Genomic DNA, 25646 nt, shown 5'->3' with positions numbered 1-25646 from the left:
CCCAGCCAGGGGGACATCTTGCTGTATTCTCTTCATTGCTCTACGTATTTGTGGAAGAACAAGTGAAAACCAACCCCTAAGTGGTGGGGCACATACTGCCTTTTAGCTCCAGGCTGGGAAGGTGCTCAGTGGAAACACTATAGTTTGAATGAAATATTGCCCACAGGCTCTCTGAATAGTTGGTCCCCAGCTGGTGGCATTGTTTTAGAAATTGTGGAACTTTTGGACATGGGGCCTACTTAGCAGATCAGAGATATAGAGGGTTTAAAAGTATAGATACTTAAGAGGGTTGTAGGCTGGCCTTGCTTCTGGTTTATCTCTGATTCTTCCTCCCTGCCACCATGGACCATACCCTTTCCAAAATAAATCCTTTTTTCTTTAAGCTGTCCCAGTACTTTACCACAAGTGATGGGGAAAGTAACTAATACAGGAATCGAAGGGTACTCACAGCCAAGAAGCCCAGTTTGCCTCCACACTGGGTCTTGAGTCCCATGGCGGCTGTCAGATGGATCTCAATAAGTGTGCTTGGCGGGATTTTCTCCTCAGCACACTCGGCGAGGTTCACAGCACACAGAGCCATGTGTACATCTGAACAGGTAGATCCTGCAGGAAGCTTCCCTAGGGCAGGCAGAAACAGACACTGATGTTGACAGAGTCTCCGAACTAAACAGAGTCTCTTTGTCCCCAGCACAATCACTAACAATGCTCGGCTTTCCACATAAACTGTCACCTACAGGCTCGGACGTTTCAACACTTGGTCCCCACTTAGTGGTGATGTTTGGGAAGGCTGAGGAACCTTTATGAGGTGGAGGCTATTGCAGTGGGTCTTTGAGGGCTAAAGCACACCTCTAGGTCCGGTCTGACTCAGCTTCCTACCTGTGGCTAAAAGCTCCCTTCTGCCTACTCTCCAAATTATGAGCCAAAGTAAACGACTCCTCTCATTTCTGCCTCACTGTAAGCACAGCAAGGAATACTCGAGGTGCCAGGGGAAAGGAGCGACCTTTGTGATCAGGTAGGTCCAGATGGGATGCAGGCTCAGCAAGATACTAGCTATGTGCTGTGCTCATCTACCTCCCAAACCGACAGGGACACGGCTCTGGTTCTGTGACAATGGAGTTGTTGGAACTGCCGGTCACTGGATAGAACTCCGAGGTGTGTGGTGCAATCTCTTCCAAAGCAGTGTCAACAGCATGGCCTCATTCTGTTGACAAAGGTCTGAATTTCCAAATATTTGAAGAGAGACAACACAACATAAAAACAGAATGGATTTGATTCTCATCAGCCTCCTCCCATAAGCGTCACAGAAAAGGAAATAGAACACTGAACAGTGCCAGTTACACACGTTAGATTAGTAGGTAAAGGCTTCCACTATGAGATCAGTGGACAAAGTGCCTGCCCCAGCACAGACCCAAGGACCCATCCTAGCTGTCCTGAAGCATTCATACAGTTAGTTTCTTGCTCTGGTCCTCATACAGAAGCTGGGAGGTAACAAAGGACTAGCAGTCTCCTGGCTTTGAGGTCAGGCAGCAACCAGGCCCTCTTAACCTCTTTAGCTGAGGGTTCTTTTTACCCAGCTGCCTTTGTGTTATCAGCATGGGAGTTCTTAGTCCCTGAGTTCATTCTGTATAGTGTGGGTTACCTGTTTTCCCCACGAAGCTCTAAGCTTTCTCCTTTAGGGAGAGGATAGAAGACAGCATGAAACTCATGCTGTGGGCACCCCTAACCCTGGAGAGCCCCCTTAGGTCCCAGGGTTGAGAATGTTCAGTGAGTGTGGAGATGAGTGGTGTGAAGTGTTCTGGCTTGGAACTCTAGACCCTAGCAGCTTAATCTCCTGAGCAGAGACTGGGATGTCGAGTCTGCTCTAAGGGTACCATGAGCGGCAGGAAAAAAAAAAAAAAACAAACCAGTGGGAGAGATCTGCAGCTAGGGATTTCCTGTCAAAGCTGATGCCCACAATCTTAACTCCTGGTCCCTCCTCCATCCTAGATGACTAGGCCTGCTCCCTCTCAAACTCACAAGGAATGTTCTATACGTTAGGACCACCCTTACAGGTATCTCTGACTTCATCTACTACTAGTGGACACATCAGCAGCAACCTTCACCTCCTCGTCTTCATTTTTTTTTTTTTTGTTTCTTTTTTTGTTTTTTTGAGACAGGGTTTCTCTGTGTAGTTTTGGTGCCTGTCCTGGATCTTGATCTATAGACCAGGCTGGCCTCAAACTCAGAGATCCTCCTGCCTCTGCCTCCTGAGTGCTGGGATTAAAGGCGTGCGCCGCCCCGCCGCCGCCGCCGCCGCCGCCGCCGCCGCCACCACCACCACCACCCGGCACAAGCCTTCTCTTCTTTAACCATCTCTGTCCTTACCTTGTCCCTCTTACACGCCAAACCTCTTGATTCTCCTCTGACATTTGACTGTTGCCCCTCTCAGGCAGTGCTTTGTTTGTTTGTTGTTTTTAGAGACAGGGATCACCATGTACCCCTGGCTGACCTGGACTTCCTTATATAGATCCACCTGCCTCTGCCTCCCAAGTGCTGGGAGTAAAGGATGTGCCACCATGCCTAGCAAGGCAGCACCTGTCTCGACTACACTGCTCTACCTGTCCTTTGGTGAGATATTCTAGACACCCTTGGTTCTCTCTCTCCCCTGAAGGCCCAGGGCCATTATCTTGGCTGCAGATCCCATAGGTCCAATGTCTACTGAAAATTTCTCCTCTGTGTCTCATAGGCAAGTGTCCCAAACAGTGCATGACACCCTTCCTTGGAAAACAACTTGCCTCTTGTCTCCGTCAGCTGTCAGTGGTACCACTGCTCAACCAAACTCCTAGCAGGAAGCCAGGAAGCCATCCTAAGCAGCACTTTTGGTTTTTTAAATATTTACTGATAATTTATGTGTGTATGCCTGTGGGCATGTGTGTGCAAGTCAGAGCAAAACTTGAGGAAGTTAGTTTTCTCCTGTCACAGGAGTCAATAAGATCGAATTCAGGACGTTATGCTTGGTGGCAAGTGCCTTTACCAACTGAGCCACCTTGCTGGACCCTCATTTTCTTCATCTTCTTCTTCTTCTTCTTCTTCTTTTTTTTTTTTTTGAGACAGGGTCTCATGTAGTTCAAGTTGGCCAAGGATGATCTTGAACTCCTGAACCTCCCTAGTGCTAGGATTATAGGTGTGTGCCTGCCGGCCAGGCCTAAGTAGATAGAGAAGTGTCATTGTCACTGTGAATGATGTCCATCCTAGAAATGGTAAACTTGGGGCTAGAGAGGGGGCTCAGTGGTTAAGAGCACTAGCTGCCCTTACAGATAGAGGACCTGGATTGGATTCTCAGCACCCACATGGCAGCTCACAACCATATGTACCTCCAGTTCCAGGGGATCTGACGCACTCTTCTGGCCTCCACAAGGCATTGCCCACATGTGGTACACATCTATACACATAAAATCAATAAATGACAAGAAAAAAGAAAGAAAGAAATGGTAAACTACAGCTCTAGACGCTGCAGGCTGATGGCTGGATTAAACCATGTAAAGTGGCTTCTGTCAGAGTGGAGCTCTGGCAAAGCAAGCTAAGGAGGCGATGTGCAGGGCCCTGTACAGCAAACCAGGCAGCAGTTGTGCTCTCACCTGTGATATGCAGCTGGTGCAGCCTGTGATAGGCCAGGGCTGCATCCCTCGCACTGCTCTTAGCTTCATCCTCAAAGCCAGCTGCAGTGGCTGGGGTAGCCCGCCAGCGCTGGAAGACTTTTTTCAGTATCCAGCGTACCAGGCGCAGCTTCTGCAGGCTATACCGGATCACATTCCAGGAGAGACTGCAGGCCAAGTCTAAGCGGGAGGTGGGCAGTGCCCGGCCCAAAACTGACAAGCAGGTTTGTAGGTTGGCAGCAGCTGCTGCAAAATCACCCTATAAAGCAGCAAGTGGTAATAATGGTCACTGGCTTTGCCAAGCATGGCCTTTTTGTTTTAAGATATTTCTATTTTACCCATCTTGTTATGAGTATAAAACATGTTTGTTATTAGAATAAAACACAACTTCCATTAAAGAACAACTTTGGAAAGCTACAAAAACATAAAAAGAAGCTACCTATAACCTCATTCCCCACAACGAATTACCACAGACATTCTGAAGAACTCCCTGGCCTTTTTACCAAATTAAATTGTGCTGTGTTCTGTCTTTGAGCAAATGCTGGCAGTTTCCAGCAACTTCTTGTTTTGTTTTATTTTTCGTTTCTCTGTGTAGTCCTGGCTGTCCTGGATCTCACTCTGTAGAGCAGGCTGGCCTCGAACTCACAGAGATCCACCTGCCTCTGCCTCCCGAGTGCTGGCACTAAAGGCTTGTGCTGCCAGCACCACCAGCCAGCTGCCACAGTAGCTTTTATAAATAGGTAGAAACTAGTTTTGAGATAAAGTACATGCTTAGATTCTGGAACTCTGCTGAGCCCCACCTCAGAGTTGCTTAATCACAGCCCTGCAATTGTAGCCTATGATTCTGTGGCCTATAGAAGTCCATGAACCACAGCTTTAAGGCCAATTCACAGCTACATTGCTAAACTACCTCAATTTGGGATCTCTGCCCCACTGCGGGTCTAACAGAGTCTACAGCACCCTGCTGATATTGGTAACTGAGAGATTGTCAATGACAACCAGAAGCTATTTTCCTAGAGGGCTCGCTGCTTTTCAGGATGGCTTTGATTTTGCTCTTTTGCCTCAATCAGCCCAACTCTCCCTAAACATCCTCTCCTAGCAAGAATGCAGCTCCCCACTCAGGCACTGACTCATGTCAGCCCCGCAGCCTGCCTCCTGGTCACTGCTCACATACAAAGGCATCTGCGTGTTTCCAAGCAATAGCCTCAAAAGAGCCCTCAACACCTTCTAGCCTCTTCCATCTTTGAGTTAACACCATTATTACTTACTTTACATCTCAAAATATTTGTTCACTTCTACCATTTTAAAGTGTTAAATTCTAGGTTTTCATCTCTTATTCCATCCATTCTAAGAGCCTCTTAAACTGTTTCTGTACCTTTCATGTTTCCTTTCCCCAACCTACTCTTCATACAGTCACTAGAATGGCATCATGCAACACCCTTAAACCCGCCTCTACGATATACCTGTGAACAAAAACCCCCCCCCCCCCCCCCCCCCCCCCCCGCCATCACATCTGTATTTTAGGACCCAGGGCTGTGGGCACAGATTTCAATGGGCCAAAGGGAGAGTAAGGACTGGGTTTACTGTTGCTCAGGACTGTTCTGAGTCACATGACTCCCGAAGTATGCATGTTTAACAGTAACATCCTTCAGTGTCACAAGATGCCACAGAGCCCTCCCTATAACCTCTCCTTATACTGATTCCAAACAAAAACCTTCAGCTAATTTTCCTGCTCAAAAATCTTCCCTGATTCACTAGTGAACTGGAAATAAAAACCTAATTCAGAGGTCAGAGAGACTTCAGAGTTAAGAGCACTTGATGCTCTTCCAGAGGATCAAAGTTTGGTTCCCAGCATCCAGGCCAGGGAGCTCAGAATCACCTGCAATTCCAGCTCCAGGGAATCTGATTTCCATTTCTGGACTCAGTGGGCATCTGCACACATGTGCATATACCTCTACACAGACACACCCATAAATAAAAAACCACCTAACTCAGTTGCTAGTCAAAACTCTGCACATGTGGACCACTACACTACTAGCCTTCACTGGCATCTCTCTTCGACATAGCCTGCATTTTAGACACACATATCCTCTGTCTACTCTGTCATAGTTGAACGTGAATGCCTCCCCCACAGGCTCATGTATTCCAGCACTTGGTCCCCAGCTGGTAGCAATGCTTTAAAAGGTCATAGATCCCTGGGGACTAAGGCCAGGCTGACAGAAGTGGGCTGCTAGTGGCAGATCTTGCGAGTGATCTCCACTTGTAGTTCTTGTATGAATGCTCCACTTCCTGATCTGCTGAGATGTCGGGATACCATGCCACAAGCTCCTGCCCCATGACCACCAGCCTTTCCCAGGAGGGACTGAAAACTTGAGCTCAAATAAACTTCCCCTTTAAATTGCTTCTGTGAGGTACTTGGTTACAACAGAGAGAAAGTGACTAAGATATTACTTATGGCACTATCAGCTTGAAAGGTCCTGACCTGCCTGCCTGCCTGTCTTTCTTGACCAGGACAGCGCCATTTATACCCCAAGACTCACAGCACCGCATGTCATAACGGACAAAGACCATCCAGTATCCATAGCTGATTTCTGCATTGCCCTGTGGCTGGTACAGGTACAGTGCCCTTTCCTTGCCCGTCAGCCCAGCACCTGCCACAGGACTTCCTACACACCGGGGAGTCAACAACATTCACTGTGTTCTTGTTTGAGCACAGAGGAAGGTGAAGAAAGGTGGATGACAGAACTCACTTTGGCAAGGTCTAGGTCCGCCTGCTTCCGGTGTCTCCAGAAGGTGACTGAGGAGCGTGAGTGTGGGCGGATCACTGGCTCCCCGTGGACCAACAGCTTCACAAAGACGCTCAAGACAATCACACCATTTACCAGCCATAGGAGGAGAGTTGGCATCATCCAGTCAAACCAGCCCCCAGAACCTAAAGAGGGGCATCTCAGCTGAGACTACCAGGCAGGGCCTTGAGGAACAGCAAGGCACCTGATGGGCTCCAGAAGTGGGAGATCAAAGAGCCTTCTGCATCATTTTCAGAAGAAATGGTAGACAATTCTATAGCCTAATAGGAATCTTTATATCCCCTGGCACCATGGAGCTGAGTGCCACAAAAAGCTCAGTTACAGGACACATCAGGACATGGATCTCACACCTGACCTAATACCACACAGTCCCTCAAGCAGGCACTTCCCCTATTTCTCCCACCCCCTCTCTCCATGGTAACTGTAACAAAGCAGGTTCCAGCTTGCTCCAACTAAACTTAAGTTTGTCTTATTGTATGTACATAACTAGGCAGCCCCTGTCGGAAGCCAGCAGGTAGGAGGCCCACCCCTGTTTTGGACGAGGTAGATACACGATGCAGTTTTACACAGGGCCCTTTTGTCATAGCAGTCCACCTAACCCAGGCAGTACTAGGGGACCCACCTACCTGACTCCAGTGACAGTACATTGCGGCCAGAGCCTGAATATGAGTGCTGGTCAGCATCGTGGGCCCCTCCCCACTGCAGCAAGGAAGTCAAGGGGTTAAAGGAGAGGCCCAGGAACGTGAGGACACACAGCAGAATTCGAGAGCGGTCCACCATGCCCAGGGCCACAGGAGGAGAGTCTGGTTCGTCTTTGACCTTCAAAACAGCAACTCAGGGTTAGAATGATTACCATTTGTGTTTTTACAGCACTTTGCAGGGGTGGTTTGAATGTGACGTCCCCCAGAAGTCGCAGGCATTTGGTATCTGGCACCCAGTTGGTGGCCGGAGAAGTATGTCACTTGGAATGGCCTTGAGATTTCAAAATGCTCACGCCATACCCAGTGTGTTCTCTCCACCTCCTGCTTGTAGATCTGGACGTGAGCTCTCCGCTGTTCCTGCCACCTTGGCTTTCTTTGCTCTGCATCATGGACTCTAACCCCTGAATTCATAAGTCCATATCAAATGCTTTCTTATTTCTGTAAGTTGCCTTGGTCGTGGTGTTTTGTCACAGCAACAGAAAAGTACCCAAGACACTGTTTTTATATATACACCAAGAACCAAACTGCGGGGGTTAAGTTCAAGACCATTAAGTCAGAGAGGAGAAAAGCCAGGAGGGACCTAAGTCCACGATTCACAAACTATTACTCAAACATTGGAATAATCTTTCTATTACCAACTGAGCATATTCCACAGAACAAAAGTAAGGAGTACAGATCTCACTATATATCTCCAGCTGGCCTAGAACTCTCTATGTGGACCACAATGATCCTTGAACTCACAGATTTGTCTGTCTCTGCCTCCTGAGTGCCAGATCAACTTTCTTACAAAACGGCTCTCCCCAACAATAGAGAGCATACTGGGGCTGGAGATGTGGAGATCAAAGAGCAGTCCCATGACTACAAAGAAACCAAGCCTTGCTTTAGAGGCAGGGTCTCTTGTTACTTTTGCCACTTTGCTGTATACATGAGCAAAAGTGTTGTGGCTAAAAACAGATTAAGAGTCCTGTAGATGGGATTACAAATTTGACCCACTAATCTGGCTTTTTAACGTGAGTTCTGGATCTCAGGTGCTCCAGGTCCCATGCCTGGCACTTGTACCTGCTGGGCCATCCTACTGACTATTTCATTGTGTTTACACCACACTCCAATAATGATGAAAACTATGCTTTAGAGAAAAGGAATGTGACTTTTTTAAAGGGGACGTTTGCTTTTGTTCATGGACTCAGAGGTTTCAGTTCCTCATACCAGGGACAGCCATGGTGGCAGAGCTGAGCAACTGAGAACTGAGCTTGTCTCGCCTCAGTGGTCAGGGAAACACTGAAGAGGAGAGAGAAGCTGAAGGTCGGTTATTAAAACTAAAATGCAGCCAGGCGGTGGTAGCACACGCTTTTAATCCCAGCACTCGGGAGGCAGAGGCGGGTAGATCTCTGTGAGTTCGAGGTCAACCTGATCTACTACAGATCAAGATCCAGGACAGGCACCAAAACTACACAGGGAAACCCAGTCTTGAAAAACCAAAACCCCAAAACAACAACAAAAACTAGAATGTGCTTTTTGTGTCTCTTTCATTTTACAGAACTGGAAACAGAGGCCCTAGGGAACTGATAAGGAGTGAGGAAGAGGATCGGAGCCAAGATTTTCCCCAAGCCCTGATGCACATATTCCAAATTGTATGTTATATGGACCACTACTACCAAACAGAACCATATTTACAAAAAAAGTTTCAAAAGAATGTTTGTGGGGCTCGAGAGATGGCTCAGAGGTTAAGAGCACTGGCTGCTCTTCCAGGACCTGGGTTCAATTCCCAGCACACATATGGCAGCTAACAACTGTCTGTAATTCCAGTTCTAGGGTATCTGACACTCTCAAGCAGACATACATGTAGGCAAAACACCAATGCACATGAAATAAAAATAAATAATAATAATAAAAAAGAATGTTTGCTGTGTGCTGGGCCAGCCTGGTCTACATAGAAAATAGAGTGTTCCAGACAAGCAGCTAGGACTGTGAGACCTATCTTTAAAAAAAAAAAAAAAAAAAAAAAAGAAGGAAGGAAGGAAGGAAGGAAGGAAGGAAGGAAGGAAGGAAGGAAGGAAGGAAGGAAGGAAGAAGAATGCTTATTTAGCATGCACAAAGTCCTGGGTATGGCTTCTCAGTACCACATGCATGGAAGGCACTGGCAATGCCTGTAATCCCAGAACTTGGTAAAAAGACAGGAAGATGGGGGGGGTCAAGGTCTTCTTAAATTTCATAGCAACTTCTAGACCAGCCAGAGCAACATGATAACCTTCAAACAAACAAAACCAAATGCTAGAAGGAAACCATATGCTTTTGGAGTTGGAAACACCAATGTCAAGATGCAGTATAGGATCCAGTGACTCCAAAGGTTCCTAGAAACTCATTAAAACTTCAATTGCCATGGGTTTTGTTGTTGTTGTTCAGGGACCATTTAAGAGCCCTGGGTTGGTAGAATGTTATCTGTTAGATTGCAAATTGTAGTTGTTTCCGGAAAGAGCACCCAGAGGCGGCCTCACTCTAAACTAGCATAGCAGCCTCAGAAAGTGGTCTTGCCAGGCCCATTATGGGCAGAGGAAGTAATGGAGCACATCTAGCAACTCCCAGAGCCCACCCGCCTGACAGCTGCTCTGTGTCCTCATTCCTCTCTGATGGGCCTTTCTATAAGGACCTGTTAAATCTGAGTCTGTCTGTGTCCTCATCCAGAGGCAGTTTGTTCCTTTTTGGATTTTTTTTTTTTTTTTTTTTTTTTTTTTTTTTTTTTTTTTTTTTTTGAGATGGTCTTGCTGCCATCTCAAGATCTTCCTTCCTCAGCCTCCCTGGCACTGGGATTACAGGCATGCGCCACCACACTTAGCAGTTTTCGCCTCTTTAAATGCAGCTAATGTCACAGAACTCCTCGTCCTCTTCACCCCTCATTGGATAAGCACTGATCCTGTCACCTCTCTGTGGTCACTATTGCTTTAGGGAAAATGAGAGATTCTGAGGGTGAGAAATTTTAAAAGCTCATACCTTTGCATCGTCCAGCAGAGGACTTCCTGGCTCAGAGTCAATGGAATAGGGGGAGAAACCTGCCTGGGACCCCGAGTCAGAGGCCGGGGGAGACATCAGAAGGACATTCTGATTAAAGTCATCAATCTTCAAGTCCACGTCACTGTCCACCAGACTGCCTAAGTCAATGCCCTTCAGGAGCTCTGCAAAGAAAACTCCCCCTTAGAAAACTATCAATTTTTACAAAATCCCACATGGACAGGGCTCATAACACATCTGAGTCCTCCCTGTGCCCATCACAGGACTTCTCCAAACAACTGTGAGGTTTGATAGGCCTTTCTCAACACAAAGACTTACTGTTTTTCTGATTTGCCAGCTTCAGCACCATGTTCTCCTGACGCAGCTTGTGATTGACCTGCTGCAAATATTTGATGTAATCAATGGCCTTCCTCAGAACGCCAGACTTGTGCATCTGGGAAGAAGATAGATGAAACACAGTTAAAGCAGTGCATGCTGGAGCAAAGAGAGCAGAGCCCCAGAGTTCACGAGTGAGGAGCACAGCTGTGAGGTGTCAAACACTGGTTCAAATGTTGGCTATCTGGCATAAAACTCACCCTAACTCTGAGCCTCTTTTTCTTTTTCTTTTTTGGGGTGTGTGTGTGTGTGTGTGTGAGATGGGATAATACTAGGGATTGGATCCAGGGTTTGGAACATTCTAACTCTATCATGAGCTAAATCTTTACTAAGCCCTCCCCTTAATCTTTAACATGTGAATAATGACAGTATGTAAACCATAGGCTGGTAGTACTGACATATAATTGACATATAAATATTGGCTAATTATAATTATAATTCTTATAATAAACATAAACATAAAAACAAACTTTAGCCGGGCAGTGGTGGCACACGCGTTTAACTCCAGCACTTGGGAGGCAGAGGCAGGTGGATCTCTGTGAGTTCGAGGCCTGCCTGGACTACAGAGTGAGTTCCAGGAAAGGCAGCACAAAGCTACATGAGAAACCCTGTCTTGGAAAACCAGAAAAAAAAAAAAAAAAGGAAAAGAAAAAGAAAAAAAAAAAACAAACAAACTTTAAGGCTGGGCAGCGGCGGCACATGCCTTTAATTCCATCACTTGGGAAGCAGAAGCAGGAAGCTCTCCGAGTTCAAGGCCAGCCAGGTCTATAGAGTAAGTTCTAGGAGAGCCAGGGCTACACAAAGAAACTCTGTCTCAGAAAAACCAAAACCAGAACCAAAAAACAATAAAAACAAAAAACCCATTAACAACAACAACAGAAAAACTTTAAGGAATACACGTGGCAAACAAACACAATAATAGCACTGGAGGCTGCGTATAGTGATGCACACCTTTAATCCCAGCACTTAAGCAGAGGCAGGTGGACCTCTCTGAGTTTGAATCCAACCTGAGAGATCCATAGAAAGTTCTAGGCCAGCCAGGGCTAATGAGACCCAGGCTGATAAACAAACAAACAAACCAGTACTGTGCTGGAAAGGCAGTTTAGTAACAAAGTGCTTTGCTTAGCACGTATAAACCATGGACTCAGTCTAACACTAAAACAAGCAAAAAACCCAGAGCATTTCTCAACTGCTATTTTAAATAAGAATATATATTTTCTACTTAACTTATACTTATACTCTTGTAGACTGTAAGGAAATCAATGAACTTCCCTTTAAAATAGGGTTGGTATTTTAGACAAACAAGCAACCCCTCCCATTTCCCAGGAGACACATTCATTGAAAAAAAAAAACTCAACTATATATATAGATATGAAAATTAATTTCCTCTGCTTTGCTCTTGGTCAAAGGACTCAATCACCACTCTCTCTTCTCCCCTAAAAGGGAATACTACTCAAAATACGTCAAGAATGTCCTTAGTTGCCTCCAAGGTACACCATCCTATCTATACTTACCACTAGGTAAGAAGCTGTATCTCCCGCTAACACTGGGGTGTCTGTCATAGCAGAGCATCCCTTACGTTGGGTGTCATAGACAGTCACAACAGAGCATGGCTGAAGGACTCAAAGGTACTAGGAGGTCACCACATCATCAATTCTCAACATTCCATTTATGTTAGATGATAATTTGCACTTATTTTTATTTTATGAGTATTTTGCCTGCCTTTCATGTGTGCCCAGTGCTTGAGAACAGAAGAGGGCGCTGGGTCCCCAGAACTATGGTTATGGCCTGTCCTGAGCAACGGCAAGGGTGTTGGGAGCAGAACCCTCTGGAAGAGCAGTACATGTTCTTAACTTCTGAGCCAGCTCTCCAGCCCTCCTCAGTCAGTCATTCATTTATGGAACTGACTTTTGGCCTTGATTGGCCTAGAACTTGCAGTTCTCCTGCCGTGTCTCCTGGGCAGTATTTTGTAATCCTGTCCAACACTGAGGTACTTCCATGAGCATGGACCTCGAACTCACTTCTGTGTCTGTTCAGCTGAAGCCTGCATCTTCCCTATTCCCACGACAGACAGGAGACACCGAGACACGAATCTCCATTCTTCTTGGCACCTACCTTGGCATCTGTTCCCATGACCAAGTCCTTCAGCTCTATGATTTTGTCGTTGATAGAGGATCGATACCGCTTTTCAATGATATTGTGTGTTGTCCGCCTCTCTCCTTCTTTGGGGGGCTCTAGCTGCTTTACGCCTCCAGGTACTTGCTTAATAGGAACTTTCTCTTGGCCCATCATTACAGGCATTGTGGTCAGAATGGTCCCATTGCTGCCCACCAGGGTCTAGAACAAGGGCAGAGTTATCCTTTGTTAGTTTAAACAAAGTAACCTCCCAACACAAAGTGGCTCGCTCCTGCATAAGGGGTGTCAGCTGGGAATGCTTCTACATATGGGGTGTCATCTGGGAATGCTCCATGTGGTCTGACACCTCCTAGGTTAATGAGGCCAGGTCCCCCAAAACCTGAAGAGCTGACCAAAAGCTCATCAGTGCCTACCTTCCCCTCACAGTCACTGTCAATAAGCTGTACCACCGAAAGATTAGTTCAGCCTTAACTTCTGATCTAGGGGGTGCTGGAAAAAAGCTGTATGGTTTGCTGTCAAACTGTCAGCCACCTCTGAACACACATGTATGAACTACATTAACTGGGCCAAGAGAAAACTTTCTCTGAGTGTGTGACACATTTTTTTCTCTTCTCAAATGACAAATTCCTACATTTTTTTTATAGTTTGACCATCAGAGATTACAAAGGTAAAACTCATACTTTCATTTAGAGCTGTTTGCTTAACTAATCAGCTCAACCACAGAGGCTTCTATCCCTCATTTCTGCCTTTCCCTGTTCCCATGTTTACTAATGTTTATTCTTATTTCTTTAAAGAGACAAAAACCTGCTCTAACTCATTAGAATTAGAAATATTTCACTCGGCTGGTAGTAACTGCGCACGCCTTTAATCCCAACACTTGGGAGGCAGAGGCAGGTAGATCTCTGTCAGTTCCAAGCCATCCAGGGCTACATAATGACACTGTCTCCAAAAAAAAAAAAAAAAAAAAAAAAAGTCATCCAGGCAAGGTGGCACATGTCTATAACCATAGCCCCCAGAGGCTCAAGGTAGGAAGATTTTGAGTTTGAGGCCAACCTGAGAGATCCTATATAAAAACAAACAAAATAAAAGCAAAACAAATAATAATTTACACATAACAAATATCATTTTTAGAAGTGAGATGAAGTTTTACATATGAGCACAACATGTAGCACCCAAGTCAAGACAAAAACCCTTCACCTTAGGATGTTACATCCTGAGAATGTTTCCTTATGTCCTGCCCCAGAACCCTGCTGGGACAATCACCACAGCCACGTTTCATCTCCTGAGCTTCTTACCAATGGAATCACCAGTATGAACCTCCGAGACAGGCTTCTTTTGCTCTCTGTCATTCTGAGGTTTAGCCAGGTTGTCTTAGGCATCAATAGTCCCCTTTCTTACTGTTGGCAACACTTCCATTTTATGGGTGCGCTGTGAGCTATTATCCCAGGGATGGACACTGGATGTTTCTAGTTCTTGGCAGCTTTTATTTCGTTTTGAGACAAAGTCTCACATAGCTTAAGCTGGCCCCAAGGTTGCTATGTAGCTGAGAATGACATTGAACTTCTGAACCTCCAACCTCTACCTCTCCAATGCTGGGGAGTCATGTGCAGTCACGTGACACCACACCCTGTTTATGTGTTTCTGGGGATTGAACCCAGAGCCTCATGCAAGCTAGGCAAGTGTTCTATCAACTGGATACATCTCAAACCCTAGTTCTTGTTTTTTATGAATAAAGATAGTGCTTCCAAAACTTAAATAATCTTTTACTCAAAGTGGCTGGGATCCCGTAACTGAAGGATGGCGCTTTCCTTGTCTTGACATCTCTCCCAGTCTGGTGACCCTAGAAGTCAAAGCTCCATGGCAACAACAGTGCCTAGGAGATGCTGGTCCTGTGTGGAGCTGCTGCCCAGCTGCAGGGTTCATCTGGGGTCTTTTCCACCCTCTTGCAAGATCCCAAGGTTTAATACAACATACCCTGGCAACATTTCAAGGGAAAAAGCAAAACTAAAAGTGCAGAGATATTTACAATCTGACGAATATATTCCATAAACGCTCCCAACGTCTACTTAGCAGTAGGCTTTAAAAACTCTGAAGTGCAGTGGAAGGAGAATGCAACTCTTACTGGTACTTGAAGGGCAGCTGTCTGGAGGGGGGTAGTGAGGGCAGTAAGGGCTGGGTTCTGGACTGCAGCCATGACAGGGCTGCCATCTGTTTTCAGTGTGGTCAGAACAAGGGAGTCTGTCTTAATGATCTGAGGCTGAACCAGGACCTACGAGAAGGACAAAAAGGAGCATTATTTTTATATTTTTTCATTTGTTTCTTGTTACATAGACTCATCACAAAAGAGTAAGAAAACATTTTCACAAAACCGAAAACAAACAAACAAACAAAAAGGAAATCCCTACAGACGATTCCCAAAGTTGGCTATTTTGTGCAGCTTGCATCCCGTGTTGAAGAGGAGAGAGGGACAGCTGCAGAGTGTTTTAAGGCTTCGTTCGGGCTTTCAGGCTAGTAATGCTATTGTGTGGCAGGAACAGAGGAAGGATGGCTCATAATGGAGAGCTGAGAGAGAGAGAGAGAGCCAGGATATTTGTTTGTTTGTTTGTTTTTTATGATAAATTAATTTGGGGCCAGCAAGATGGCTCCATGGTAAAGGTGCCTGTCACTAAGCTTGATGATGAGTTTGAGCTCCAGGACTCACAACGTGGAAGGAGAGAACCAATTCCCACAAGGTATCTTTTCATCTCCACATGTGTGTACCCACCCACCCATCCACTCACTCACACACACAAATATTTTAAAATGTAATAAAAAGATTTATTGGCCGGGCAGTGGTGGCACACTCCTTTAATCCCAGTACTCGGGAGGCAGAGGCAGGTGGATCTTTGTGAGTTCGAGGCCAGCCTGGTCTACAGAGCAAGATCCAGGAAAGGCGCAAAGCTACACAGAGAAACCCCGTCTCGAAGAAAAAAAAAAAAAGAAAAAAAAAAAAAAAGATTTATTAGTAAGAAAACAGTTTGTGTGTAGTGAAAGCACATGTATTTGCAAATACACACATCTGTTTAAGAGGACATGAAGGCCAGCGCAGGACACCGGTTCTCTGCCTTACTGCCTTTCAAGAGATCTTAGTGAACTAAAAGCTTCCATTTTGGCTATCACCCTTTCAGTGGACCGGCATGCCAGTAAGCTCTCGGGATAGCCTATCTCTCCCCTTCCCAAAGCTGGGTTTAAAGGCACAAGCAGCCATACCCAGCTTTTTACATGGGTACTGGGGATTCAAACACAGGATTAATGGATATGGCAGTGCACACCTTTAATCCCAGTACTCAGGAGGCAGAGGCAGAGGCAGACAGATCTCTCTGAGTTTGAAGCCAGCCTGGTCTACAGAGTGAGCTCTAGGACAGCCAGAGCTACAGAGCGAACTTGTCTCAAACCAAACAAAAATCAAAACAAAATCAAACACAGGTCCTAATGCTTACAGAGCAAGCAATCTTATCTACTAAATCATCTCCTTAGCCCCCTAAAACATGTTTTTTGTTTTTGTCTTTTTAATTACAAAAATAATGCACATTTACCACCACCCCCATACACACTTAGTATCCATTGCAAAACAGGGAAAACGAAATTAAAGACAGTTACCTGACAGTTACTAGTTTTACATGTATGGAGAGGGTCAGGGGGTGAGCACATGCCACAACTCAGGTGCAGAAGTCATGGGCAGCTGGTAAGAGTTGGTCCTTCCTCCCACCCTGTGAGTCCTGGGGACTGAACTCAGGTTTTTAGGCTTGGTAACAAGTGCCTATGTCCACTGAGCCAACTCACTCGCTCTCTTTCCAGTTCTATACCCACCAGGAGTCAACACTATATAGTCACTATACCAGCCTTTGCCAGGGAGGCCGGAGTCTATCTCCAGGGAAGGCTCAGTCAGTCGCTGTATGGTACTCACAGGCATAGCCTGTCCAGGTTCCCTTCTTAGTCCTCCCAGCTGTTCTGTGCACGCTCTCGATGACCCTTCTTAGCATGCCCAAGTCTCTACCAAGGAATAGCTCTGAGCCCCCCCTCCCCCCAGGTCCCCTTGAATCCTTTCCAGGCCACCTACCGGGACCTGCTGCACCTGCGGTGCAGTAACTGTTTGCACCGTGGCGGGAGCAAGGGTCTGCAGCGTGCCGTTGGCTGTTTGTGTCAACACCCGCTGGGCCTGTACAGTTTGCACCTGCTGCTGGATCGTGACTGGCTGTACCTGCGAGGATGTCACCAGGCTTTGGACTTGAGGCTGCAGGACTTTGGGGGAGAAGAGAAAAAAGTGACATGGATAAGAAATGCACAATGTCACTGTAGCTGCAGCATAACTTGAGGATGGAGTGTCTCATAATGACTTCCACTTCCCACCTGCTGCTGAAGAAGATGCGCACAACCATTTACAAGCTGGTTTAGAGGATAGGAACATCCCATAAGGGCTGCATCAGTTTCTGATAGAATGAGTACAAATTGTTTTATTACTCTGGGTGCTGGAGGGAAAGTAACGGAAGCTACTTGGCAAACGGCTGCACCCGCAATGGAGTTAACAGACGCTGGGAACCAACAACCCCCTAGAGTCTCATTGCCTCCCAGCCTTTCTAGATGGAAAATCTGCTTTGGGATGAGAGTCTCTGCTCTGTTTTATACCGCCTCTTCCAAAGTCTCAAAACCCACCAGCAAACTACGTGAGTCTTCAAACTGAGAGCAATACTGAGCCTACCCAGAGCTCCCCACTGTCACTGGATATAGCACATCCCAGGAAGCATAAGTGCTTCAGTCACTCATTCACTCCACATATCCAGAATGCTGCCCGCCATGAGGGCTACTATTCAGAGATGTAGCACCGATTTTCAAAGTGGTTTATCTGTACAGTGCTTGTTTAGAAGTTATGTGCTGAGGGCACGGTTCTCATCTGTGGATGCCCAGATCTGATGTTGACTATGTAAGTTTCAGACCTAATTTTATTCAGGACTCCACCTCTGGCTATCAAGACAACCTTGCATCTACCATGTTTGCTGGACTCAAAGTAGGTCTAAATAAACATTAGGATCTTTGAGGAAGGAGACATGTTCCCGTACCACTCTGCCACTGATCAGAAACTCGTCCAGACAGGACCATACTGAAATATTCTATCATGCTCAGGTGATAGTTCCGCAGTGTCTACACACTGACACACGGGCTCTGGAACCAACCAACTCCTCTGATTTCTGAGTCACCTTGAAAGCTGGTTGCTGCATTCTGGTATATCAAAGGCTGCTGGATGATCCTCGTCTGTGGAGCAGTGCTGAACGTTGGGGTGATCATTACCGTCTGCTGCTGAAGCTGAGCTGAAGGTGGGGGCTGGGGCTGGGGCCTGGGCTGGAGAACAGGGGTTGCCCTTGGTGGGGTAGGAGAGACTTTGACCTGGAGGGCTGGAGCCTGGGAGGAGGCAGCTGAGGGGGAGAAGGTAGGTAATGGGGCCTGGCTGAACGACCGCTGTATTCCAGGGTCTGCGGCTCCACCGCTGTTGCCTCTGCCATTGCTGTTGCCACCGCCACTGCCGCTGCCGCCGCCGCTACCATTACCGCCCCCTCCAGAAAACGAGCTACATAGCTGCTCTGAAAACAGGTCGGGGAACTCTCCCACTTGATTGCTGACGAACTGTAGCATTTCTGTGAACAAAAGAAAAGAAGTAATTGTATTGCTACCCAAAATATAAACTTTTTTGGTTTTGTCTTTTGAGACAGGGCCTTGCTATGTAGACCTGGGTGGATGGTAATCAAAACAATCCTCCTGTTTCAGTCCCCCAAGCTCTGGGATTACAGGCAGGTGCCACTATGGTAGGCTGATGAAATACAAGCACATTTTTTTTCAAATGGTTCCTATGGATTTGTGTGCGCAAAGAGGTGTAATCCTATTGCCTAGAGCTCTTGGCTAACAGCTGAACTGAGAGCCAACTTCTCTTTAATGTGACTCTTTTGAGGTGCCAGGAAACTAAACTCAGAGCCTGGTGCATGCTAGGCAAGTGTTCTGTCACTGGGTTCCATCCTCAGCTCCTAAATATTAACTTTTAAACTTGATTAAGAAATTGATCCATTTCAAGCTGGTAAATGAGCTAAAAAAACTACAAGAAATTAAAAAAAAAAAAAAAAAAAAAAAAAAAAAAAAAAAAGAAATGATCCATTCAAGTTGGGGTGGCACTCAGCATTTGTATAAATGCACAAAGCTCTGGGCTCCATTTCTGGTACCATAAGCAGTGTAACACAAAACAGGAAAATATAGGGAATGAAAAATCTAATGTCAGGCTGCGGTGGCACACGACTTTAATCCCAGGATTTAGGAGACAGAGGCAGGTGGATCTCTGAATTCGAGGCTAACCTGGTCTACAGAGTGAGTTCCAGGACAGCCAGGGCTACACAGAGAAACCCTGTCTGGAAAAAACAAAAACAAAAGAAAATCTAATGTTTTGTCTTTTCTGAGATAAGGTCTTGCTACATATCCTTGCCAGGTCTAGAACTTGCATCAATCCTCCTGCCTCTGCCACCTCAGTGCTGAGATAACATGTGTAAGCCACTATTTCCAGCTCTCCAATGACTTTTCTAAGACTAAAGCAAAAATGGATCAGGATGGGTCTATACAACCCACCCTAAGGCAGAGGGTGGGTTATCACTGTCAAAGCTTTGGAGTACAGTAGCCTTGGCCGTGAAGCAATCCCCAGCCTCAGCACTGCTCCTGATGGCAGTGCTTGAGCTATTGGGGGCTGTAGCTGTACCAGAACTCTACTTCTTCTCAACTCTTTCATCCTCAATGGGATACTGACTCATATGGTTGGTCATCTGCTCCAACCAAGGCACATGTCTGGGTATTACTGGTATCCTCAGAAGCCCAAGGCCTGGTGGCACATGCCTGTAATCCCTACACTCAGGAGGCAGAAGCAGGGGCTCAGCTCATGAGTTTGAGGCCAGCCTACGCTACATTCAGTAGTGAAACTGTCAAGAATTTTGTGGGGAAGAACGGGTGAAAAGATCACATGTAAAGTCCTGGAAATAACTAGAACACGGTAACACGGATTGTCAGCACACAGCCAGGTTCAGATCTAGTTTTCTGCCATACTATTTCATTCACCTGTGGTACCACAGAGCCCTGTCTGAAGGCCAAGACGCAGCAGTTGGTCCTGAACCAGATTCCATGCTTTTCAGGGCCCTTCTGGACTTCTGACTGTCCTTTCCCCTCTGGGAAAGAAATCTGTGGGGCCAAGAAGATGTGTGCACTTGGAAACCATGCTCCCCTTTCTAGATCATATTCCAAGTGACTATAACCCTTGAATCTCTAGCCCTCAAAGTCTCAAGCCTGCAAAGGCTTACCTAAACTCTGCTTACTCCATGCCCCACTGATTTCTCATGACTGCTTCTTGTTCTTAGGGTTGTTCCTTACTAGATGCCTGGAGCTTCAGTTTTGTCCTACTTATTTTCAGATCTCCGTGTCACTGTTCATTTCTTCCTTTTCTAATACCTACATGTACCCATGAAGTTAGTGATTGTTTGTGGTCACTGTAGTGATTTTCAAGTGGTCAAGAATCCCTCTCTCCAAATTCTCTTGGCCACTGATGCTCTGATTTGGACACCAGACAAACCACCACAACCAAAACAGCCACTATGCCTGGCAAGACGATTCAGTGGGAAAAGACACTTGCCCATCCCAATGACCTGAGTTTGAGTCCTAGAATCCACATGTTGGAAAGAAAGAACTGACTCTCACAGGTGTCCTCTGACCGCCACACGTGTCATGGCGTGTGTACCCACACACAAAACAATAATGTAAATAATAATAATAAAAGACAAAACCAACCACCCAAACAGAAAAGCACCATCTCCATGCATTCCCCCAAATCCCTGCAGCAAATCCTTTCTAAGTCTTTAAAGGAGGGAGGGACCTTGTGGGGAGATGTCAGAGGTAGCAGAGTCAGTTATATGTGCGGCAAGCAGCGTGTGACTGGAGATTCTTGGTGTGCTCCAAACTGAGTAACTGGAGCTTAGCATTTCAATTGCAGTACTCTAAGTATTCCGTCAGTTCAACCATAGGGAATAACTGTTCTGCCAAGCTCAATTCCCACAGTGTGAGTACTTATGAACACCTCATCACTCTGCTCTGCCATCACTAGCCTGTTGTATGTGGGTGGGAGAGCGGGCAGACCACAGATATTGCAACTCTGTCAACTAAGGCCAATTTCTTTCACACAATTTAACTAAGAGCCGTCCTTAATCTCAGAACAAAATATGAACCAAATACAAATCTAATGTTCATACATTTCAAGCATAACATAGATTATAGAAAACTTTAAGAAAACCATCAAGAGAAACCTAACAATTTGTTGAGTCTTTCACAGTTTCCAGAAAGCCAAGATAAAAAAAGAGCAGTCTGCTGGAGGGACACAGGCTTTGGTCTCTGTGGGCCTGGGTCTCAGCAAGGCACCCTAAAAAGCTGTGAAGACAAATTACTTCTCTCTACTCAGTTTCCTCACCACAGAAGGCTGTCTGGGAAACACACACTTGATTCTTTGCTCTGAGGATTAATAAGATAATGTATGCAGAGTGCTTGCAAGGGGCAGGCCCTTACGAAGCCCCTCATTAGTGGCACCCTTCGAGCACCCACTACACAGGCACTTGGGCCCACTTGGGTTTTCATCAATTGCTCTCCAAAACCCTTTGCTTGGGAGACACATAGGCTGGTGTGCAGAGGTCACAAGGTTTAGTTGACAAAGCAGGTTAAGAGTGTATAGGCAGATGGAATTGAACTGCCTGGTTTTTGTCTTGTTTTGTTTTGTTAAAGTAGAATCCCTTTTAACTCTCATGAGCGCTCCAGTGGCACCATCCCTGACAGCTGGGCAGCAGGCCCTAACCAAGGAACGATGAGCATTTGTGAGAAGGGGCACCATATAGGGACACCATTTGGGACCCCAGTGAGCTAAGCTATAGGCTGCAGGAACGGTCACGCTCTTTCGCTCCACGCTCCACTGTGCAGGAGCCTCGTAATGCCTCTTTACTGTTCCCTGCTCCATGCTTTGTGTCAGGCAATTACATGGACTCTCATTTCCACAGAGAGCCATGAGACCTGGAAAAGGGACGACTGGGGAAAGGTTTTATGAAGCTTTGAAAATGGAGTTTGTGTTCCAGCTGCAGCTGAACAGAGCACAAGGGCAAAAAAGGCTTCCCAGAAGTGGACCGGCACATCCAAGCTCACCTCACTCTTCTACACCATATTGCCAGCCTTAGCTGTCTCTAAAATTTAGAGGTAAGTTGCTGGAGCACTAAGAAACTACATTTGGGTTCTGTCTCTTTAAAAGCAAGAAACAAAACTAGAGGCACTGTTTAGCATCCATGTATTTCAAATAGTTAACATGCTTCAGAAACACAAGTTCATGTTCGCTCTATGGAGTTTATGACCTAGAGGCAACAAAAATTATCTTGGCTGGCTTAACCCCACAGCATCGAGTGCAATAAAATAACCCGAAATATGATCAGATCAAATTTTTATTATTTTATTTTATGTATATGGATGTTTTACCCACATATGTCTGTACAGCAAGTGTAAGCATCGTGCCCAAAGAGGCCAAAAGAGGGTGTCAGATGCCCTGAACTGGAGTCACAGATGGTTTTGAGCTGACATGTGTGTGGGTGGCTGGGAATTGAACCTGGGACCTCCGAAAGGGCAGCCACTGAGCCATCACTCTAGGCCCCTGATGGGGTAACATCAGATGGGCCTGGAGTTATCCCAGATGGAGTAACAATGTCTTAATTCTTTAGGTATTTGCTATCTAGCCTGGGAGGTGAGGGAAGAGCTGGTACAGAGGTCATTACTCTCTGCTTCTTGTGGGGGTGGGGTAGGAAGAAGTGTTAAGACAGGGTCTTACTACACAACTTACCACATAACTTGGAATTTACCACATTACCAAGGCTGGCTTCTCCTACACTCCTCAGACATGACATTACACTGTGAGTGGCCACATACAGCAAAGGTCACGTATTTATTTCTATTGTATGGGTATTTTACCTGAATGGGCCTGTGCACCATGTGCACACGGTGCTCACAGAGGACAGAAGAGGGCATTGGATCCCCTAGAATTACAGATGTTATTAACTGCCATGTGGATACTGAGAACTGGACATGGGTCTTCTGCAGGCTCTCCAGGCCCACTACTCATTTTTTTAATTGACATTTTATTAATTCTTCGAGACTTTCATAAATGTTATTCTTACATTTTATATTTATTATAAATGTTGTGTTAAGGTAATATAATTTATTTTTATTTAATTATTTTTTAATTATATTTATTTGCCTTGGGGTAAGGGGACATGTGCATACTAGGGCACAATTGTAGAGGTAACTTTTAGGAGTCAGTTCTCTCCTCGAATCATGTGGGCTCTGGTGATGAATCTCAGGTCATCAATCTGCTTTGGTAACAAATGCCTTTACCTGCTGAGACATCTTGCCATCCTTAGACAATATTTTAAATCATGAAAGGAATGTATTCATTATAGACAAATTTAGAAAACAGAACAAGTGGTGGTGGCAGCATGTGTCTTTAATCCCAGTACTTGGGAGGCAGAGACAAGGGGATTTCTTGAGTTTGGCGTCAGCTGGTCTAAACAGTGAGCTCCAGAACAGCCAGGGCTTCACAGAGAAACCTTGTAAAAACAAAAACAAAAACAAAAACACACACAAAAAAACCACCACCACCACCACCACCACCACCACCACCAAAACCAGGAGTTCTACAGTACTATATTTTATAATATCGGTGCCATAGAGTTAATCATTTAATCACTTAGTGAAAACAGATGGTTGCTTTAAAATCTTCTGCATTACCTACAAGGGCTGGCAATATGGCTCATCAGATAAAGGCACTTTCCACCCAACAATGCAAGCTTGAGATTGGAGTTTGATTGCTGGAATGAACCCACGCAAAGGAAAGAACCAACCCCAGAGAGTTGTCCTGTGACCTACACACACACACACACACACACACACACACACACACACACTGTGGCACGGTCCCCCTTCCCTGACAAATCTCACATAGACAAAATAAATCACTCACAGAGGCGCACGCACGCACGCACGCACGCACGCACGCACGCACGCACGCAAGCAAGCAAGCAAGCAAAACAACAACAACAAAAACTTTAATAAAAACCGGGGTCTGGAGATCACTTGCTGCTCTTCCAGACAACCTGAGTTTGATTCCCAGCACCTATGTCGGACAACTCAAAACTACCTGTGACTCTAGCTTCCAGGCCAGGGGCTCTGACACCTTCTTCTGGCCTCCATGTGCACCCACACAAATGTGACACACACACACAAATGAAGTTAATAAATCCTGAAAAAGAAATCTTCATAAACAAGGGGCTTACGGGAAAAATGCATCAGGGTCACAAGATTCAAAAAACATGAAAAGCTGGGCATGGTGGTACATGACTGCAACCTTGAACCTGAAGGAGGCAGAGAGTTCAAGGTTATCCCAAGGTCATTCTTGTCATAATGAGTTGGATTAAGGGTTTCACCATGTAGCCCTGGCTGGCCTCAAACTCACAGAGATCCACTTGCTTCTGCTTCATGTGTGCTGGATTGAAGATGTTTATTACTACCATGCCCAGCTAGCTATCAGACTTTTAAGTGACAGATGAGTAAATTCTTTTTAATTGCCAAAGAAACCACAAAAGAAAACTGGACAGGGAGACAGAGGTTCTCAAATGCTTGTGTTCATAACAAGCTAAAAATTTACAGATTCCTTTGCACATATATTACACTAAAGTAAAAAAATCAGAAGGCTCAGTCCATAAGAGTGCTTCCTCTGTGAGCATGAGGACCTGAGTTCAAATCCCTAGTACTCATAAAATCTGGGCATGGCAGTGTGTGCTTATAACCCTAGAATTAGGAGGCTGAAAGAGATGGATTGGAGAGCTCACTGGTTTCCAGCCTAGGCCAGCTGGAGGAGCTATTTTCAAGGCCACTTTCAATGGTTTCTACTCTGCCACAAGTTCACCCTGAAGTTGTTAGATGTGATTTTAAGGCAGCTCTGCAGCAGCTATCAATCACTCCATCCTATATCATGCTTTGAATTCAACCAGTCTCCTGTCCAATAGCATTAGCTTTGAGTATCTGATTGGGAGAACCATCTTTCTAATCATATTTAAAATTTTTAAATTATTTTTTTTTTTAATGTGCACTGTAGGTATGCCTGGTGCCCACAGAGGAGAAGAGAGGATACTGGTCTCCTGGAATTTAGCTAAGGACTGCTGTGAGCTGCCATGTAGGTGCTGGAACCCAGACCCAAGTCCTCCACAAAAACAGCAAGTGCTGCCACTTTTTCCTGCACATGTATGCCTGCTGCCAGAAAGGTCAGAAGAGGGCATCAAATACCCTGGAACTAGTTACAAATGGTTGTTAGCTGCCATGTGGGTGCAGGAAACGGAACTCAGGTCCTCTATAGAGTAGCAAGTACTCTTAACTGCTGAGCTATCTCTCTAGATCCAAATCAAATTTCTTAAACACAAGTTTCAGAGCTTCCTACCACTTGCTCTGACTGACTCCTGTTGTTTGTATTTTTGAGACAGGGTTTCTCTATGTAGCCTTGTTATCCTGGAACTCTGAGATCCACCTGCCTCCACCTCCCAAGTGCTGAGACTAAAGGCATGCGCCACTAACACCTGGTTCTTTTTCTTTTTTTAAAGGTGTGTGTGTGTGTGTGTGTGTGTGTGTGTGTGTGTGTGTGTGTGTGTGTGTGTGTGTGTTCAGCTTATGTGGTGCCATAGGGGACCAGTCAGATTCCCTTGAGCTCAAGTTAGTTACAGGTGGTTGTGAGCCAACTACTGTGGGTGCTTGGAATCGAATTTTGGTCCTCGGGAAGAGCAGCAAGTACTCTTAACTTCTGAGCCATTTCTCCAGCCCCAGTCTCCAACTCTTACGGTTTCACTTCTCACTCACTAGTT

General features: G+C 45.8%; 1 protein-coding gene across 1 annotated transcript in view; it reads right to left on the bottom strand.

The window, feature by feature from the left end:
• Srebf2 (sterol regulatory element binding transcription factor 2) overlaps positions 1 to 25646 on the bottom strand; it is a 62634-nt gene that overhangs the window by 19642 nt on the left and 17346 nt on the right. The window contains exons 2-11 of the mRNA XM_028871240.2: positions 17895 to 18329; positions 16760 to 16941; positions 14783 to 14929; positions 12640 to 12861; positions 10468 to 10582; positions 10132 to 10313; positions 7069 to 7261; positions 6386 to 6567; positions 3618 to 3894; positions 449 to 618 (exon numbers count right to left, since the gene is read on the bottom strand). Of these exons, the coding sequence (XP_028727073.1) occupies positions 449 to 618; positions 3618 to 3894; positions 6386 to 6567; positions 7069 to 7261; positions 10132 to 10313; positions 10468 to 10582; positions 12640 to 12861; positions 14783 to 14929; positions 16760 to 16941; positions 17895 to 18329 (2105 nt within the window). The remainder of the gene's footprint in view (positions 1 to 448; positions 619 to 3617; positions 3895 to 6385; positions 6568 to 7068; positions 7262 to 10131; positions 10314 to 10467; positions 10583 to 12639; positions 12862 to 14782; positions 14930 to 16759; positions 16942 to 17894; positions 18330 to 25646) is intronic.

The sequence above is a fragment of the Peromyscus leucopus genome, chromosome 20 (genome assembly GCF_004664715.2).
Source record: "Peromyscus leucopus breed LL Stock chromosome 20, UCI_PerLeu_2.1, whole genome shotgun sequence".
In the NCBI taxonomy this organism is placed as follows: Eukaryota; Metazoa; Chordata; class Mammalia; order Rodentia; family Cricetidae; genus Peromyscus; species Peromyscus leucopus.
This window is presented reverse-complemented; position numbering and strand designations above follow the sequence as displayed.